The sequence below is a fragment of the Antedon mediterranea genome, chromosome 5 (assembly GCF_964355755.1).
Source record: "Antedon mediterranea chromosome 5, ecAntMedi1.1, whole genome shotgun sequence".
NCBI lineage: Eukaryota > Metazoa > Echinodermata > Crinoidea > Comatulida > Antedonidae > Antedon > Antedon mediterranea.
In genome coordinates, this window is record NC_092674.1 from 23,435,423 (window position 1) to 23,456,919 (window position 21,497).

Below are 21,497 nucleotides of genomic sequence, written 5' to 3' on the forward strand. Positions count from 1 at the left end.
AATTGCACCCTTAATGACGTAATATCATCATGACCCACAATACTCCAATCAAATGAAAATAAGACTATTCAGGTGTATTATACATTTTTTTAAACCATCACCTCTCCTTAATGGTCTATGTAATAATTTCCCCCATTGGGTCAAGTTGGGTCAAGTTGTGATGCTGAGAGTAGGCCTACCATATTATTATTTTATTCCTTTCAGGGATACACAAGAATTCATGACGTCAGAGCGTGTGCGATAATTTGCCAATAACAGTCGAAAAGTTGAACGCGGCTCTCCGACTGAGAAAGGAGCTCTTTTATATCTCCGTAGTAGGCCAATTTTTAAGTGTTTAAATTTTAAATGTAAATATGTATATGTGTGTATGATGTAGTATGTTTAAGCGGATATTAGCCCTTGTTGGCATTTGCAACAATAAAGAAATTGAATTGAATTGAATTAACAGTGTGATATTCTGTTTTCTTACGTTATTGGTAGCCTATATATTTTCTTTTTATGCATGTTTCGTAATCGATAAAACCACGATGAAAAGAAATAAAAGAAAAGCAATCAATATTTCTCTTAATGGACAGTAACTCCGGGTTTAAAATGTGTATTGTTTATTATAAAATAAACAGTAGGCCTATTGATAATAGGCCTAAATACTACTACTGGCTTATTATTTTCGTCAGCAGGTAAAACAGAACGAGCGTCGAGATGATGAAATATTCCCTTTTTTAGACAGGTATACTGCGTGACTTTTCTGTATTATGTTAAGATAGAATAAGTAAATTTAAAAAAAGGAAATTTCACAATTATAACAACAACTTTATAAATATCCTTTTTTTTAAATTACATACCTAGGCCCTATTCCGGTTTCCTCAAAGAGAGTGATATTATAATATTCTTTGGTTTCCCCCACATCTTGGTGGCGCTTTGTTAAATTAGTACTGGCTTTTGATTGGCTGTTGGTCTTTTATTTTATAAAAAGGCGACATTTTCAAAATAAATAACGCGAAACGGCAGTACGATCGGTTTGTAAGTATAATCGTTACGTTGTTTACAAAATATTTATTGCAGATCGTAACATTTTGTTGTTTAGCCATCTAATTCTATAATATTACAGGACCTACCAGCCTACTTATTAGGGATTCCCCTGATTTAATTAGGCCTCTACTACTAGGCCTAGCTAGCTAGGCCTAGGCTACTGTACTAGGCCTAGGCCTACTAGCCTACTACCTAGGCTAGTCCTAGCCTAGCCTCCTACCTACTAGGCCTAGCCTACTAGAGGCCTAGCCTACTAGGCCCTAGTCCTAGGCTAGGCGTAGCCTTTTATTATTATCAGTAGGCCCTCTAGCTAGAGTCCAGGGCCTACTAGGTAGGGTGTCAGATGAAATCGGTCGCGTCTGAAATCGGTCGCGTTTGAAATCGGTCGCGATAAAATCAACTTCCGGTATTTTGTATGGCGCGCCGCTAGAGCTATACGTTTAATGATATCGGTCGCGTTTGAAATCGGTTGCGCTATTTTGCATGGGACGCACTACGATACATTTTTAATGAAAACGCTAATTATGTTTTTAGTTAATTTTGAATATAGAATTTCTAACTAATACTATTAACATTTTGTTTACCTCGATCGTTATTATTTTTTTAGTACAGTAGGCTTAAATATAAATATTTATCTCATTATTTATAAATAACTTGTGTTTTCATTTTATCTTACAGGTGTCAATGAATAATTGTAATGTGTTCGTTTAGAAAATCGTTTTAAAAAGTGTTATTGAATATTGTTTAAGTTTTTGAAAAGATTAGCATGCCACTGTTTAAAGTTTTAAAAATGTTGAATTAAACAAGTAGACGCGCCTATTGCGTATTTTTTTATCACAGTTAATTACGAAACTAGTTCTATACCTGCAAGTGGATACCAGCTCAATGAGGTTTATGCAATAAAGGAAGATGATGTATGACGATGATTTTTACGTTCGATATCCGCCACTTTTACGTGAGCATGGTTTTAGGATAATACTAATAAAATAATATGCCGTTATATATCAATCTAAACTGTACAATGATAGGCCTAGTGATTATTATAAATGTATAGAAAATATATAGAAATAAAAGATATTCAAATTAAAAACTATAGTATTGCCGAGGTATATACGTAAATTATATACATCATTTCACCATGGAACTAGGTTTCACAAAACACGTGCAGGCCTATAGATGTTTTAAACGTATGGTTATTAGTAATAGGCCTATTATACGTCATCTTTACATGTCCATGGACAATGATCGCCGTACGTGTTTTTTCCATGATTTGACACACTAGTGCGTGTTTTTTTTTAAAGGGAATCCCCGTCAGCAAAATAACGTGCAGTTAACGTCTGCATGATCATAGAAGGCGCCATCCACGATATGATTAATGGCCTATTTCGGGGTTTATTTCAGTAACTCGCCTTTTAACGATCCGCATATAATAATCAATGTCATTTTTTACTAGAAAATATTTTAGGCCTAAACATTAGAAATAAAAATATACACGTGATTTGCCTCAACAATATTCATTATAGGCCTAAACTTAATATTATCCTACATAACGTACGGACATAAATAAAATAAAAATTAAAATACGGTAAGGTAATCCTATAGTAAGTTTTTAACGACATGGATATGATATATCTGCCACAGTATGCATAAGTATAAAAATGGATACGCTGGCTTTACGGGCTATATATTGTTTGATTAATAAAAGACACAGACGTATATTCTCTATATAATATATTAATTACACAGTACATAATAAAATAGAGGTAAATTATTATATGCCTAATAAAATATTTAAACGTGTTTAGAAATGGCCATTTAGAAAAGACACAGTCCTTCTTCTCCGAGACATGTGAAATAAAAAAAAAATGATAATAAATATTTATTAACCAAAATAAAAAATATCCACATAAATAATCTAGTTCCTAAAAAATATCAATTAAATAAACTATATAAACGAAGAAAATGTATATCCCGCTAGCATGCATCTCGCTCCATACAAAATAGCGCGACCGATTTCAAACGCGACCGATTTCAAACGTATAGCTCTAGCGGCGCGCCATACAAAATACCGGAAGTTGATTTTATCGCGACCGATTTCAAACGCGACCGATTTCAGACGCGACCGATTTCATCGTAAACCCTAGGTAGAAAGCCACCTCTAGCCTACCTACCTAGGCTAGCCTAGTCCTAGTACTCCTGCCTGGCTGCGATTTTTTTTTTCGTACATAAGTTAGGGACCCCTCATGAAACGTCACAAAATAAACATGAATAATTCATCAGTTAAATTTGTTGTTCCGTGTGCACCCAAGCGTATAGCAACAAGAAGTGATTACACAACTGCGATACGATACTTTCTACAGTAGGCCTAGGATTCTAAGTCAATTCACGTGATTGCCTTCGCGCACTCTTCTTCACACAAAATGTGTCGAGTCGAGGCTAATCGACAGCTAGGCAAGACATTAAACTAAGTAGTAATTCATTGGACGTAGCCCAAAGAAAGCTTAGACCCACAAGAATAAAGAATGTGTATAATTTGTGTACTGTATTTTTTTAATTCTGCTATTTTATTATCAAACAATATGCATGCAGGGAATAATTTCGCCAGTGTAGCATAGCAAAAAGCTATACAAAACAACCTTTTTGCTACAGATTTTTAAAATTGTGTAGCAAAAAATACAATACAAAACTATGTTTCTCAACTCAAAAATCAGTTTGATTAGCAATATTGCTAAACAAAATTTAAAAATGAAATTTTTCCCTGGCATGTACTCAAAGGAACTTTAAAAATGCGCGTATATGAACACATGAGATGGGAAGATTTGACCCACGAGAATAAAAAATGTATTTTTGTGTAATGTTTATTGTTTAATTTTGCTGACTTATTACTCGGATTGTGTCATACCAAAGATAGTGTAACTATCTTTGGTCATACCTAACACACACACACGTCACACAACACACCCACACAGCTACTACTAGAATAGACATGGGTTTAGAGACTAATAATTAGGCCTAATAGTATTAATAGAAACTATAATTTTAACACGTAATTCTTTAGTAATAAATTATATTAAAAACACCATAAACTAAAGGCTGATTATTTCGACAATCCACACAAAACGCCGCTATTCTTCTATGAAATCGCACGCCGCAACAACAGCGGAGATAGGCCTAGAATCGTACCGCACTTGTGTAATCACTTCTTGTTGCTATACGCTTGGGTGCACACGGAACAAAACAATTTAACTGATGAATTATTCATGTTTATTTTGTGACGTTTCATGAGGGGGTCCCCAACTTATGTACGAAAAAAAAAATCGCTGCCTGGCTACCTAACCTACCTACCTAGTAGGCTAGAACCACCAGTCAGTAGCTATCTAGCCTAGGGTAGCTAGCTAGGGCCTATGCTCACGCTAATCTTTCGCAAATTGCAATTGGAGTCATTTTGCCAAAAAAAAACTTGCGAAAATAATTGTTCCTTAACATTTTGACTGCCAGAGAGAGGTTTTTCCAGTTAGAAACTGCCCAATTCAGGCCTAAAGTTGGTCCGGAACCGTTTTACGACTAGGCCTAGGCTAGCTTAATACTACTAGCCTAGCTAGTAAACTGATTTATTTCATTTCATTTATTTATTCGATCAACAAAACATATATACAATGTACAAAGATGAAATTGGCCAGGGACTGCTAAAGTAATATAATTACTGTAACTACAAGACAAGAGTCAGCAGTCCCATGATCTTAACTAAAATAAATATATACCGTATATTTCGGTGTATAAGTCGCACCTGTGTATAAGACGCACCCCCAACTGAGAGTAAAATATCGGTATTTTTTATATCGTCGATGTATAAGACGCACCTTATATTTCATCAAAACAATGTTTTTTTAAATTGTAATCAATATTATTGTAATAATATATTTTGTTATATCTACAACGGCGTCCTTTATTTAGGTTTTTTCTTACCTAGGCTCGGCCGCGCCCAGCCTCAACAAGTTCTTTCTAACTTGTTATTCATGAGTTTCGTGTTTCATGACCGTGTGTGTAACACGCACGTGTGTGGGCTAGCCTCGCTCGATCATTTCGAGAGGGCGCACGTTTTCACGGACAATCGTATTCGATTAGTATCTATGTATCCGAGAAGTGTGTACGCTAGGTCCATGCTATAATCACCTGGAGAATATACTAGTCGAATACCGTACACCATGTGCCACCAAAAGAAGGGCTTGCGCTTGGGGTACGGCGATCGTGCGTATAACTACTGTATAAATAAATACTATTCCAATCGTACGACGTAAACGTTTACAAATGATATTTTATCGGAGCGCCATAATGAACAAATCTTTTCATCATATTTAGTATAACATCATGCTAAAATGACTTGAAAACTAGGCCTAGGCAGAAGCAGGTTGCCGTTACGTTAGTTAGTTACTGTAGCTAGGCCTAGCCTACTCAGGCCTAGAAAACGAGGTGACGATAGCCTAGGCCTATGTACAATCTGTGTGGTGAGGCATTTATGTTCAGTGTATAAGACGCACCCTTAATTTAGAGGTCAAATTTGCGTGTCAAAAGTGCGACTTATACACCGAAATATACGGTAGTTTTATAAACAAATAAAGTATAGAGCTGTGAGTATACAGAAAAAAAAACCAAATATGATTCAAAAAAATTTAATTAAAAATACAAAAATAAAAAATTTTAAATTATAATGATAAGATAATTATCATTAAGGAAAGAGTCAATAGATGATAAAAGATGAGGAAAAGATTCAATAACACTAACAGCTAATTGGCGTAATGTGGAAGGTAACTGAGACCAAAGCTTAGGGAAGCGGTTTATAGGAGAATTACGAAGGGCCAGAGTTCGAGAAAAGCTGAGATGATTAAAAGTGAGGTCTTCAGTATGTCTAGGATAGGTAGTGAGATTCTGGATGACAGAAGAGCAGTCAGTAAAGCCATAAAGACATTTAAAAATAAAGTGAAAAAGGATTTTGTTGCAACGGTTTTCAAGAGACATTAGGTTAAAAGATTTTAACCTGGTAAGGTTGATAATATCCATACCATTTCTAAACAAGTTTGTTGCGTGAAACTCGGTCACTTTCAGTAAAACACCAAAACAATTAGGGTATACATACAATAATAAAAACAAATGACTCCCATTATTTTTTATTCAGATAACAAACAAACATGTCAATCCACAAAAACCTTTGTAATGCTTCGGCGGCATAGCCAGCACGCGACCAATACACAATGCGCCATTGTGTACCATTTTGACAGTCCGTAACCAGATTAGTTACTTTCAAATAGTAAAATATTGACGGTCCAGACCGAATATAGTGTCCATATTTATAGTATCCAATAATAATTACCCTATTACCGGATTTTGTAAAAAAAACGTGAAACACGAAGATCTTCGTGTTGGGCAGTCAAGCGTTGTGTTTCCAAACACGAAGATCTTCGTGTTTGGCAATCAAGCGTTGTGTTTCCAAACACGAAGATCTTCGTGTTTGGCAGTCAAGCGTTGTGTTTCCAAACACAAAGATCTTCGTGTTTGGCAGTCAAAGTGTTAAGGGCCAGGTGCGGGCAAAAAATTTCTATTGATCATACATTCTAATAATTATCGATCTATAGTTTCCCCTATGTTTTATAATTTTTGGGATTTTAGTTTTGTTATACGAGCTTGTTGAAAACAAGCACTTTCTTATCAGTGGGGGGAAAGTTCAAATTGCACAGTAAAATCTCTATTCTTTTGTACACAAATTTTGTAAATAGAGAGGCATTTTAAAAAGCTATGAAAAGTAAACGGTGTGATAAAAAGTGTTATCAGATGACTAAATATAGGTAATATAACTTGAATTTTACATTTCTGGTATTTTTATTCAACTTCAGATTTTTATTTTCATGCTATAGCAAAAATTATCCACCGTATATCCACCATCTTTTTTACCTTACCTTAGGTTAAACTACCTAACTACTGAAAAAAATTCTTCCTGTTTTTTTATGGCAGAATTTGGCCAAATTTTGTATTTGACCATATTAAGGGAAATTCATGTTTTTTCGTCTTGATTTCTGTTAAAAATATTTGATTATGTACAATTAATCAGATATTATATTTAAAATTCATGCCTGTATCTGAGCTTTAAAAACTCAAACTTCATCCGCCTAGGCTTCAAATATTAAAGTTTTATGTAAACCACAACGACTTCGCCGCCGTCGCCAGCCTATAATAAGTGACAGCGATGTACTAGCGCTACTTGCCATCAACAACGTTTTTTCCGCGTCACTCAAATAAATTAAACAAGTTTTCCGCTAGGAGGCGCCTATTAATTGTACAGGCGTGTAGTAAATCGCGTTAAATCTGTAAATGTACACGCGCCCGACTAAGGAGAATTTATTTTATGATGTGCAGTAATTGTAATTACAAACAAACAAACTGCGCATGTTTACAGATGCAAATATCGCGCAATAACAAACATGCTGCATGAACATTACGACGTCGTTGTAGTTCGTTTGTGGTGGGTTACGATGTTTTCGCGAGTGAATAAAAAGCATATACAACTCAAACAAAAACTATTTAATAATTATATTTTTTGTGATGAAAAACTTTATCCAGGCTGGCTGCATATGCTGATAATCGATAGAGGAGGCCTGACGCCGATCATACATGACTCGGCCGTGACATAGATAGTCAATTATTGAGTAGGCCTCAGTAGGCTGCAGTAGATAGGCCTAATATTTTTTAATGCGGTCATGTTTTATTTGTATTTTAATCACAAATTTTGAATGAATAAAAATAAAAACAATACAAGACAACCTACATAGGCTCTGTGGCTAAGAAGGTTTAGGCCTAACTCATATTTTCACAGACAAAGCGAATTTAACTATGCCTAAGAGGAAATCTTTTTATCAATTTTATTATCTTGCATATATTTAACTTCATCCTTTTTTCTCATTGCATTTCCTAACAAATTGCAAATATAAAAATTCAACACTTAACAATAGCTCGTTCCTCTATCAATCATTTACAGGAGTTTTACAATGGCGCAACCCAAAGACATTCCAGTGCGTGTGGCACTTCGTTCTCGCCCTCTAGTGCCAAAAGAGATTGGTGAAGGTTGCCAGGAATGCCTGCAATTTATCCACAGCAATGAACAGGTCGTATTGGGTAACAACAAAGCGTTTACATATGACTTTGTCTTCAGCAAAGACACTGAGCAAGAAGAGGTTTACACCAAGGCTGTAAAACCACTTGTTGATGGAATCTTTAAAGGTAACCGGAAAAATATATTTTTCACCAGTTTTGATTTAATATTTATTTTTTCTGTAAGGATGTAATTGTAATTAAACATAGTTTTGCCTAGTCGGGTACCACCGGAAATGTGTAAAAATTATTTCTCTCGTTCATGAATTTTTCTTCTTGAAAGGGATGTCCTCTGAATAGGTGTCCCAAAGGAGGAATTATACTGGATAGTAATGTGTGTATCCAATGAATTACCCCAATGAACCAGGGACTGACGAATTACCCTGCATTGAACCAGGGACTGGCGAATTACCCTGCAATGAACCAGGGGCTGACGAATTACCCTGCAATGAACCAGGGACTGACGAATTACCCCACAATGAACCAGGGGTTGACGAATTACCCTGCAATGAACCAGGGACTGACAAATTACCCTGTGCCAATGAACCAGGGGCTGACGAATTACCCTGCAATGAACCACAGCAAACAACAATGAATTGGGATCCCTGAATTACTCAATGAACCAGGGTCTGACGAATTACCCTGCAATGAACCACAGCAAACAACTATAAATCGGGATCCCTGAATTACCCCAATGAACCAGGTCTGACGAATTACCCTGCAATGAACCACAGTAAACCCCTAATGAATCGGGATCCGAATTACCCAATGAATTACAACAGCATAGTTGTAAGTGACATCACCATAGTTGTCAATTACATATTACAAGAATTCATAAGTTCTCGCTTGAAATGTGTGAATAAAACTTGTATCTCTTCAGAAGTGTTTGACTTTTGTTTTTAAGGTTATAATGCAACAGTACTGGCATATGGACAAACAGGGTCTGGTAAGACGCATTCTATGGGCAGTGGATACTCGGCATCACAGGCACCTACCGATCCATCAAGAGGAGTCATACCAAGAGTTATCACAAGCCTGTTTGATGGTGTCAACCAGAATGACAGCATAGAGTACACTCTCAGAGTATCATATTTAGAAGTGAGTTGATTTAAAAGCTTAGTAAGTGGCCGAGCGGTTAAGAAAGTGGAACCGTAATATGTTGCCATAACATCGGCGAGGGTTTGAGGCTCACTCGCTCCATGGTTCTGGTGGTAGAACAAGTCTTCTCGGATAAGGACTATAAACCGTCGGTCCAGTGTACACTTCTGGCTTATGTGCAGCACTTTAAGGCGTCATCTACAAATTATTTCAGACCACAGAGACGCGTCTGAAAACTTGCAACCCATCAGACGCGTCTGTCCAATGCTGAACCTCATTAACGATCTATTATGAATATTCATGAGCTACCCAATCACGGCGAAGACGCGTCTGTGTGATTAAAACCCGTCTTCGCTGTTTAGTAGGTAAAACAATAGAAAACGCGTCTGAGTGATTAAAACCCGTCTGTATTGCTTGTATGGTGAAACAAAATTGGTATCATTTCACAGAACCAACAAATCTGAGACTAGGCCTAGGTTATCCTAATTTGGACGGACATCGCCGATGAGACGACATCGGGCCTGTGGACCTCAGCTCATGCAGAGAGAAAGAAAGTCTAGGCTAGCCTAGTTTCGGCAGCCTAGGCTACACTAGGCCTATAAATTATTTAACGCTCCTACCTTGGGTTAGTGAATTATAAAAACAACGACACCTAGGCCTAGGCTAGGATATGAAAAATAAATATATATTCAATATTAAGAGAAAACATGTGAGCAGTTTAGAGCTAGAGAGAGAGAGTACTGTATTATGTTTCATGTCATGTGACACAAAATCCAGGTACACGATCTTAATTACTGTTTTATCGTCGTCAGACGGTAACGGCAGCCGCCAGAGTATCGCGTTTCATGCCATGTGACCAAAAAAACTAGGTCTGTATTTATTACGGTCTTCTGTCGGCAGTCTTTTTGAGCGACCGACTGAAAACGTTCTGATACTATATTTAGAATGAATTGTTTACGATCTTTTTTTCTCGGCATCGTTCTGGATGGACTGGACGTTCGCTATAATATGTTTATTAGTTGGCTTGTTCGTTGAGGTTCACCTGTGTTGGATCGCGTGTCTCTACGTTTACATCGTGGGAAATTTATATTTATATTGGCCGTTGAGTAGGTAAACACGCATGAAGGAAACGATTACAATTAAAAAATATTATATATTTACAACTTGGTCCTCCGCCAGTTAAATTTAACACATTAATTTCACACCTTCTTACTTCACTAAGAACATCGTAGGGTTGTTTATTTAGGTTACGAACTCCCTACAAAGTTCAGAACGTAGCTCATTGAAAGTTGTTTATTGAGGTTACGAAGCCAAACAATGGAACCTACGAAGCCAACAATGTAGCCTACGAAGCTACTTCGTAGGTAAAGTTGCAGTATTTTCTTTCTGTACTGTAGGTCAATAGTTTGAGTAATTCCATGTTCCAAAAGTTAACTTTAACGTTTTTGCATGTGGTAAATTCACTCTTTAGCACAAGAAAAATAAAATCGCAAAAATAAAAGGTCGCGAATAAATAGAAACGAAAATTTGCGCTTTACAGTATAGGCCTACTCTGTCGGCGGTAAAAGGGTATACCTGTACTGATTTGTTTGTCTTACTGCCGGTTGTAAATAATAATTTAATATCACGCTCTCAATGAATTCACTTGTATGTAGCGCGTTTAACACCAGTACACAGTATAACAATGTGCAGTCAGCCGTATATAGGGGCGGGGCCATAGTCGAACATGCATATTGGCGTCTAGACGCAGCCAAATCAGACGGGTTTTGAGACGCGTTTTTGGGTAAACAATAGAAAACGCGTCTGGACGCTGATTTGTGGTCTGAAATAATTTGTAGATGACGCCTAAAGACCCTAGTACTGTCACAAACTCATCATATACACACTGGGCCCTCTGGGAGAACAGTCTTAGACTGAAGAGGCTACCAAGTATAGAAAAAATAAAAAGACTGCAAAATGCGAAAAAAATTTGAGTTACTGCTTAGTTACTATTTATTTATTATTTATTCAGATTTATATAATAAAAAACATGCAGCCCGAAGGCTGAAATTGTTGATTTACAAAAATATATATATACCATGGAAACACAAATATTTAGAAAATTTATACAAAACATTACAAAATTTGAAGTCAGTTAAAAAAAATAAAATTATGTTAAAAAAAATTACAAAATTTATATACAAATGCATAGGTCTATATATGTAAATATTTATAACATAGCCATCTTCAGCGTGATCAGTTTAGGTACTGTTTAAATTAAGGATTCTACTTAAGGTCTTAAGACGGTTAGTTCTACAAACAGGTATATTAATAGGGGTTTATCTACCGTGGTTGATCTAAGCTCTCTAGTAATAATGTGGTAGTCGGGCAAAATAATTCTGTACAATTCCGATTTCAAGAGCCTTTCTCCAAATTTGTTAATCAACGTCTCTCGTCTGGATGCGAGAGTGGTCATATCTGTAAGCTCAAGAGCTGAATCATATGTAAGGGAAGCGGGACCCAGAATAATACGTAAAACTCTCTTTTGCACTCTTTCAATGGTCGATATTTGGGCCTTATTGATGCTTCCATGCCACACAGGGCAGGCGTATTCTAAGATTGGGCGAATATAACAAACATAAACGGATATCATATCATGAACTGGTACATTGGCCCTTCTAAGGATATATAACGTATACCAACCTTTTAGATGCTCTTTTTACCATGTCACTGACATTATTATCCCATTTCAAGTCATCCTGGATTATAAGTCCAAGGAGCTTCATACACGAAACAACATTAAGTGTTGTACCGCTAAGGTAATAATTAGGAGGGGGAATATTTCTTTTCAAAAAATTAACTCTCATGATGACACTTAGACTAGAGGGTTTAGGGACCATGTGATTTGTATCACACCACTCAGTAAGGTCATCAAGACAAGATTGAAGTTTAGGGGCATTACCATGTTTAACAGTGTCACCAAGAGTGAGGTCATCAACGTACTTCCACCATCTGCAGCCTTCCATAGAGATATCATTGACTAATATAAGAAACAAAATTGGCCCAAGCTTTGTACCCTGTGGAATCCCACATGTGATGTTGGCATAAGGGGAAAAGGATGAACTAAGTTTAGTATTTATTTTACGATCCGTCAGAAAGCTACAGATGGTGGGAATAATAGATGTTCTCACTCCGATGTCGACTAGCTTTCTAACAATGACCGTATGGTCAATTCGGTCGAAGGCCTTCGTAAAATCAATGGCACAAATATCCACAAAAGAATCACCTTTTTTAATATCACTAATTACAGACTGAATCATGTCCACAAGATAATGGCTAGTAGATGAGCCTTTACGGCAACCAAATTGTTTAATATCTAAATGTTCGTGATTGTCACTAGTCACCCAATCAGTAAGGAATGACTCAAACAACTTGGCAAAGATGGGGGTAAGTGAAACTTCCATAACTCGGGAAATACACCTTCAAGACAACAATTAAAAATATGGGCAAGTGGGGTAGCAATTTCAAAGGCGAATTCTTTTATAAGTTTAATTGGCAAGTAATCAGGGTGACTAGACTTCTTTGACTTTAGTTTATTAATCAATCGTCTGACTTGTCCAGGAAAATTTTTTGGCGGGGGTTCAAGTGAAGGCAAATATGCAGGAAGAGCATTTACATCAACTGGGGGAAGCTGTCGGCACACAGATATAAAGTGGTTATTGATATCATTTGCAAGATCTTGATTTGAGTGGCCAGGGAATTTGAACATGGTTCGATTTTTTAGATTGCACAGTTTACGTACACTGTGATGCCATGTTGCCGGATCATTATTTTTAAGGCCTCGCATTGATTTATCATAACAATTTTTTTTTGCTGAACGAATGCTTCTCTGGACAGCGTTGCGTGTTTCTCTCCATTCAGCTTTAGTACAGTTGTTATACATTCGCTGCCTTGCATCAAGTCGTCGACGAACGTTTTGAGTCATCCAAGGACGATCAGCTATTCTTTTTCTTATTTGCTTGACAGGGAAATTGTGATTAATATGCACCTTTTAAGACATTGAAAAAACCATTTACTTTCTCATTTATACATAAGTTACAATTGAACATCCAGTTCCAGTTATACAGTAGTTGGTTATCCATTGTCCAAATGATCTTACTGACCACTCTCTGCAAGCAAACGCAATAGCAAACTTTAGTTTACAAACTTGAAGAACCTCAAAATTTGGCAAGGAAATTGGTAATGTAGAGACCAGACTTAACAAACTTATTAAAATTGTGCAATTAAGTTAAGCCATGCACCTTTCTGACAAACTACAGGTTTCGATGAGGTTTGTGAACTCTACTGTCTTTGTTATCACATGATCCTCACATGAACAAATTGGCAGACCTCAGTCATTGATTTTGCTTAAAAATCCCCCAAGATCATGCCACAAAAATATGAAGAAAAAAAATTAAATAAAGTCAGACTTTAAATAAGAAATTTTAATAAGTTAATCACTGTAAAAAAAAAATGTTTTTACAAGGTTAAATTCTACCAAAAACCCATTGGCTGGAATTCCAAAAAAATAATTTAAAAACAAAGACAAAGTTCATTCCATTTCATAAAATTTGTGATAAATAAATTAGTTTTTCATTTATGTACTTTAACCATCAGTCTGTACTGAGGTTTTTCAGTCTCACAGAATTCGCATCCTTAAGTTGTTGCTTTCTTTTTCAGATTCACAATGAAGACATTCACGATCTTCTCAATCTCAGTACTAAAAAAGAAAATATCGCTATCAGAGAAAGTGTAGAAGGCGGCATTCATATAGCTGGCTTGAAAGAGATAACGGTACAATGTGCGGATGACATGTACAAATGTCTGGAGCAAGGTTCAGTTGGACGTACAACTGCTTCTACTGCTATGAATTCAACGTCCAGTCGATCTCACGCCATATTTACAATTCACATTGATAACAAATCTAAAGATGAAAGGTGGGTACAGTCGACTCCGCCTTTTCTCACCAGCAAAAAGTAACAATTTGTAAACCATTTTTGCATAGTGTAAAAACAATTTCTGACCCCTTGTAAAATTTCACAGACAAGCTGTCGAGAGGCCTGTTTTTTTTTTCGAGATGTTCTGTTACTGTGCGCGAGTGTATTGCCCTGTTATGACTAATCATAGTAACCAAATAGCGCGCAACTATGTTTTCTCGCGGTTCGCTTTAATAATATCATATTTTATTCACTTTCCAACGTGAAACTGCGTTATACGAGCACGTCAAAAGTGAAAGGCTACGCACGTGTAAGTTACTGTAACAAAATGGTGAAAATATGCTAAATTTTAAAATTAATTTGGATCGTCAGAATGGTCAGGAACACCTATTTTTCATTTCATTTTCTCGAAGTGTATGTATCAATGTATGATTTATTATGAAATTAAGAGAACAAAAGTTGATTAAGTCATCATTAATTGCATATTAAATGTTAAAAATTAACAATCAAACAAATAATTATGAAATTTTTTTGGGCCGAAATAACAAGCTTAACATTAACTTTCTTCCTTAAAATGTTCATATATTAAAGTTAAAAGTATATAGGTTGACAGTACATCATTTTTTTACATTTTTAAAGATGTCATAGTAAAAAATTATAATTCATTGCGGTATGTATTAATCTATCTGCACCAAAGTGGTTACTGCATGTAAATACACGGAGGAATATTTCTACAACTTTTAGTCGTTTGTGGAAGGCTCGGTGGTTTGGGCTCTTGTCTATGGCATTCAAGATTCATGATTGAGTCTCACCTTGGGAAACGAAACGAAATTAAATTTTTTTTTATCCGTATTGTTTGTTCAATTTTATTTCTTAGTGTATAGATTATACACATGATTTATAATGAAATGTAGATAAAAAGTAACTTATGACTTTATTATTATGTAACAAATGTGGTTTATGACATTATACGCAGAGGGATATTTGATCGGATTGTGATACCGGCTATTGTATTTGTGTTAGCAAGATCCTATCATATATTATAAATAATTAAAGATTCTGAGAAAATCAATCAATCAATATATCTTTTAAAAATCAATTATCTCTTTATTTAAATCAATGCATATAACCTATAATTCGTCATAGTGACGAATTAAATCTAGTTGTCCTTAATATTGGTGTTCCAAAAGGAGCTTTCTATTGAAGTTTGACTATGAATAAATGAAACAAGATTAACATTTTTAGTGATGGTGGCTGGCATGCTAAGTTCCACTTGGTTGATCTGGCTGGGTCCGAGAGGGTGAAGAAGACTCATGCCGAGGGAGATCGTTTTCGTGAAGGCAAGTTTCATTATAATTTTGTTCATATAATATAATATGATATAATACTTTAAACTGTAGTTTATATTACTCATTAAACAGTATTTACAGTAACAATTATTTGTGATATTATACATTATATTGTTTAAAGATTTGCATGAATAAACACTATTAAAGTAAAGGTTTGCGGTACAACACGTTACATGTTTCCAAAAGATAAGTTAAGAACACTAAAAAAACATTGAAACAATTTCAACTTTACTTTACTATTTCTTTTTTGGAAACATGGTGTACAGTGGCGTAACGCAGGGGGCAAAGGCCCCTTGTTTAGCAATCTTAAGGGCCTCTCCAACGCTGGGTAGTTGCATTGAAGCCCCTTCAGCTCTTGTGCCCTGAGTTTAGCCAGTTAGTGCTCATAGTTACATACTGAAGTTGTACTGTAAAACTTATTTTATACATTGTAAATCTTTTCTTTTTTCAGGTGTTAATATAAATAGAGGGCTGCTGGCATTAGGAAATGTGATTAGTGCTCTAGGAGATGAAAATGGGCGCAAAGGCCATGTGCCTTATCGAAATGCAAAACTTACAAGACTTCTACAAGGTAAAGACCCATTAAAGGGCCTTTCACACCTGCTCCGGCACGGTTCCGGTCCGGCGACGGCAAATCCAATCGAACGTCAATGTTTCGTTTTTACGCGGCTACGCGCATATCGATTGGTGCTTGGCCGCGTGGAGCGTCGTGAAAACGAAAGATTGGCGTTCGATTCGCCGGACCGGAACCGTGCTGGAACAGGTGTGAAAGGCCCTTTACACAAGGAATATAACGATGAATAGATAAATATGCATTTTTTCTACATAAAACAAAATATATCCAAAAGTTCCTAACCTAGAACTATGAGATAACCATCTACGATGCCTTTATAGAAAATAGTATCACACTTCCAATCAAACGTCATGATTAGTAAGAGCAATAATGTTGTGATGATATAACGATTTTATTGTTCTTATTGATCATGACATCATTTGATTGGATTTTAAAAAGTATTATTTTGTATCAAAGACAGCATAAATGGATATCCTATAGTTCTAGAATGAAAACTTTTAGAATTTCTTTTGTTTTATGTAAGAAAAATGTATGATTATCCATTTATTGTTAATACCATCCTAGTGTACAGCAGCCTTAAAAGTCAAATGTTCTGATGGGGATTATGCTATACCTACCAACTGGTTAAGCTTGTAGATTTCTTTATATAGGTAGTTAACCTCACAAACAACCAGTCCATGATCAGGGAGAAGTTTCTTTACTCCTTTCGAATAGTTCATTTGCAATTTACTGTACTGTATGTACAATGGCTTTATGTCCCCTTCCAAAGGATGAAGCTATCCTGTCTATCTTTAGGATACAAGGCATATGGCACAGACTGGTTTGGAACCCAACCCTCTCATGCTAGTCCAATATTCATTTTGTCATAGCGTTTTCCTGTGCAAAGCTTTAGCAGTGTTACTTAATATTTATATGTTGCTTATTTCAGATTCGTTAGGTGGTAACAGTCAAACTCTTATGATTGCATGTGTTAGTCCAGCTGATTCCAACATGGAGGAGACGCTTAACACCTTACGCTACGCAGACAGAGCTCGTAGAATTACCAATAAACCTATCGTAAACCGAGACCCAAAGGAAGCGGAGATTGCCCGTCTTCGTCAACATGTCCAACAGCTTCAAGTTCAACTTGCTCAATGCAATGGCGGCGCTCTACCATCTGATATAAAAAACCGAAGTGGAGGTGCTGATATGAGAATTCTTTTAGAAAGAAATAAATCTTTAGAGGTAAAAAATAATTTTATAACATGTCTTTGCCTGGTCATTGTATTTCTACGATATTATATAGTATTAAATTGTCAACAGGATTTTTTATTTACTGTCAAAATGATGATTTAACCTGTAAATGGTAAAATTTATAAACGATTTAATTGGAATTTTAATCGAAAGTTGTAAAACTGTACATTTTAAGTGAAACAAAATGAACATACTAAATATTAACATATATTTCGTTTAGGCATAATAAATCAACATTATTGGTATTTGATTACCTAAAAGGCAGATCCAACAAGGGGCTTAGCTGGCCCAGACACCCCTCCTTACCCCCTCCTTCAACCCCCCCCCCCCCCCTCAGATCAACACTTGATTATACTATTTTTAGGACCTCAATTACTGATATGTTATAGCATGTAAAATTGTAATTGTGTGTTTTTTAGGCTGAAAATCATAAGCTGACAAATGAACTGCAATCTGCAATTGACCAGACGACTGTCCTTTGTGAGAAAGTTATTCTGGTAATATTCCTTTTTGTATACAGTACCAATTATTTAAATGCTCTGTGGTAATCTTTTCTGTACAGTTTACATGTCTGAATTGAATGTAGGCCATCCGACCATGATGAACCGAGCTGGTGTTCACCCACTGGGATTGCAGTCCCCAACAGTAACTCATTTATAGCCATCATGGCTGGCGATATGTGTTATTAAAATGAATGTTGACTGGATCTTATCAGAACACGGCTCCACACATAGCCCTCAGTGATCTGGAGACTATAATTTATCTAAATACCTGAACAGAATAAAAGCATTCTTGTGTTAAGCTTATTTCACACCGCGCCCGGATTCGGTTGAAAATGGGTTATTCAGTAAACAAATGACTTCTTGATCCATTACTCTTAATTTGTTGTCCGAATCGGGTACAGATTCAAAGCGTACGATTCTGGTGTGAACGATGCTATGCTTTATAGTTGAGTAAAAGTATGGTTGAACCTAGAACGAATTGCAACAGAATTTCTTTTTGTTTTATCTGGTAAATATGGTCCAAATAAACATCATGTATCTAAAGTTTACCAAAATTGGACATTAGGAAGTGGGTTTAGTTAGCATAAATTCAAAAAGGCCGCCATTTGCTATTTTGAAGCCCCATATCTCCTTAACTGTTAGATTTAGACCGCCTAAGTGTATTACGAGTAGATATAAATGTGATATTAAACATTCTAATTAGCATATTTAAATTAACATATGACGTACCTATGACGCATGGTAGTAATAGTTGTGACGTCATATATTATGTTATAACTGCTTAAATGTCATTATACTATGCGAACAATTTAGAAACTGCAGGAAACCAATTTTCTTAACCTTCTCCTTGTTGAAATGAACATCTTTTCCAAAGTTTACCGAAATCGGACGTCAGGAAGTGGGTTAATTAGCATAAATTCAAAATGGCCGCTATTTACTATACCATTTTGAAGCTCTGTATCTCCTTAACGGTTGGTTTTAGACCACCTAAGTGCGTTGCGAGTAGATATAAATGTGATATTAAACTTTCCAATTTAATAGCATATTTAAATTACCATATGACGTACCTATGAAGTCATAAGATAGTTATGACGTCATATTATGTCCCAATAATGCTCAATTGGCATTATTCTAAGAAAAAAAATATAGAAACCGTAGGAAAAGATGTTTTAAATCTCATGAAAATAGTAGAACATTTAACTCATCCAGGTTAAGATCATGGGTATCAGAAGTTATTTTGCCACCCTTTACAACATGCACTAGAACATTCCAGTTAATTTTCTGCAACTGCATCTTTTTATAACTGCAATCTCATATATTTAAAGAAAAGAGATTCTTAAGTCTGTAATGAGTCTGGTGTTTAATAATTCAATCCCATCCTAAATATGGAGTCACAGTTTCCTATCCAAAGTACATACAATAGAAAATGTAATAGTTGGCGCCGTCAAGTACTTCCACCATACATGTAGGCACAGCAAGTCTACTTCACTGGCTTTTCTTGTCTTGTTAATTTAGGAATGAACAGTTCTTTCTTCGAATATAATTCATCCCTCTGAGTGCAGAGCGTTACAAAGATGTTGCAAATTTGCTCCTTAAGATGTTTTCTACTACCGATTATTCCACTATTTTTTGCTCCTTCTGTCTTAAAACGCAATTGCTTTTATAATGATGGAAAAGTAATAGATTAATAAATCCTCATCTGCATTAAAAGTTTCTATTCCATTTTTCTGACATTTTCCGTCTAGGAAGTTGAATACTGCTCTTTGTCGAAAAATACTGTAATTTGTAGTGGCAAGATTACTTTATTACCTTTTAACAATCCCTTTTGAATTCCGTTGTGTTAAGCAGTATCTTTAACTGATGGTTCTTCATCCTTATTGGCACATTATTGAATGTCCTTGTTATATGCTCATTGAAACTTTGAAACAGCATTCGTAAGATAAACATTATATGTCATAAAAAAGTTGTTGATGCAATTTCTGGCAATGGAGTAGCAACTTTGAAAGCAGAATAGAGATGTTGACACTATACCAATTTTGGATGGGAAACTGTGATAAACCCAGCAGTTGGGTAATTGAGATGAGTTTGTGGGATGGGTTCGAATAGCCTCATTACAATTTTTTTTCTCCTTTACCAATTTAAAGATGCAGTTGTAGGAAACAAGATAGGTGTGCGAGTACAAATTTGTTGCGGAAATACAGTACTGTTCTGTAGAATTACTATTTTCATGAGATGTTTGTAAATGAGAAAACTTGATGATAAATTTCAATGGTTTTTACATTTTCCCGATAGGATATGTCATTTGAGCAGTATTGTGACATTTTATGACATCACATTTACCATTATGATGTCATAGGTATGTCATATGATAATTTAAATGCTAATTGAAACTTTTAATATCACATTTTATGTACTCGTAATGCACATAGGTGGTCTAAAACCAACCGTTTCAAAATGGTAGAGTATAAGTGGCCATTTTGAATTTATGCTAATTAACCCCCTTCCGATTTTTGTAAACTTTGGATATCATATTTATTTTAACAGAAAAATGGTTTTTCTGCAGTTTCTACATTTTTTAGCATAGGAATTTAGGATAATGTCATTTAAGCAGTTATAACATGATATATGACGTCACAACTACCTTATGATGTCGTAGTTACGTCATATGGTAATTTAAATTTAAATGTGCTAGTTGGAAAGTTTAATATCACATTTATATCTACTCGCAATGCACTTAGGTGGTCTAAAACCAACTTTTCTCCCCAGGCTGAAATGGCAAAAGACAAGTTAAAGCAGAAGATAGAAGAGCTTAGAGTGCAGGCTGACATCAGTATTGATGCTCTGAATATCACCATGGAAACCGAGCCTGGTGATGTCAAAGAGCAGTTCAAAGGTCAACTGGATGTACTGAAACACATGCAGCAGAAGATATTGGAGGTTCAAGCCACAGAACGCATGGACCACACTGATCTGCTGTCAGCTCAGGAAAATGAATCCAATAGCAGTAATGAGGTATGTCTACTAGATTATCAGTCTGTGACAACTATGAATGAATACATTGACATTGACAGTCTGTGATTGAGTGATCGGAGGAGCTCCAGCGGAGTGTGTGCTCCCACAGCTAAATTGAAATTATACTTCTCTATATATTTGACTATTGATATGTTTGTGCTTTCCTGTTAGAAAAACCCGGATCCAAACATATACAAAATTCTTTGAATGTTGAGTTGTTCTGTCATGAAAAAAAACCTGACATCTGACATGATTTGCACAAAAGACTATGGGATCAGTAGCCGAGCATCTAAACCACCAAGCTACAGCGCCACTCTTATTGGTATTTTAAACCAATACTTATATTTATATTTCAGGAAAATACTCTCACTGAGAAATCTAAGGATGATAATGTTTCCAGTACGGCAGACGACCAGACCTTCTTTAAACACCACACACTGCGCCAGGCAGAGATGGGCCGCGAACTACAGGAGCTGAACAAAGCACTGTCATTGAAACAGGAACTCGTTGCCAAGATGGGACAGAGTGATGAAAAAATGACTGTCATGAAAATGCAGTATGACGTGAGTATTTTGTAGTTATCCCCTACATTGAAATTCTTTTA

At 35.9% G+C, this 21,497-nt stretch overlaps 1 protein-coding gene across 1 annotated transcript in view; it reads left to right on the top strand.

Moving 5' to 3' along the window:
• Nucleotides 1–1,009: 1,009 nt before the first annotated feature.
• The window catches only part of LOC140049945 (chromosome-associated kinesin KIF4A-like), a 33,068-nt gene continuing 12,580 nt past the window's right edge, over nucleotides 1,010–21,497 (top strand). The window contains exons 1-10 of the mRNA XM_072094898.1: nucleotides 1,010–1,020; nucleotides 8,057–8,298; nucleotides 9,074–9,267; nucleotides 13,966–14,222; nucleotides 15,468–15,562; nucleotides 16,023–16,142; nucleotides 17,074–17,369; nucleotides 17,798–17,875; nucleotides 20,648–20,893; nucleotides 21,250–21,456. Of these exons, the coding sequence (XP_071950999.1) occupies nucleotides 8,067–8,298; nucleotides 9,074–9,267; nucleotides 13,966–14,222; nucleotides 15,468–15,562; nucleotides 16,023–16,142; nucleotides 17,074–17,369; nucleotides 17,798–17,875; nucleotides 20,648–20,893; nucleotides 21,250–21,456 (1,725 nt within the window). The 5' untranslated portion in view covers nucleotides 1,010–1,020; nucleotides 8,057–8,066. The remainder of the gene's footprint in view (nucleotides 1,021–8,056; nucleotides 8,299–9,073; nucleotides 9,268–13,965; nucleotides 14,223–15,467; nucleotides 15,563–16,022; nucleotides 16,143–17,073; nucleotides 17,370–17,797; nucleotides 17,876–20,647; nucleotides 20,894–21,249; nucleotides 21,457–21,497) is intronic.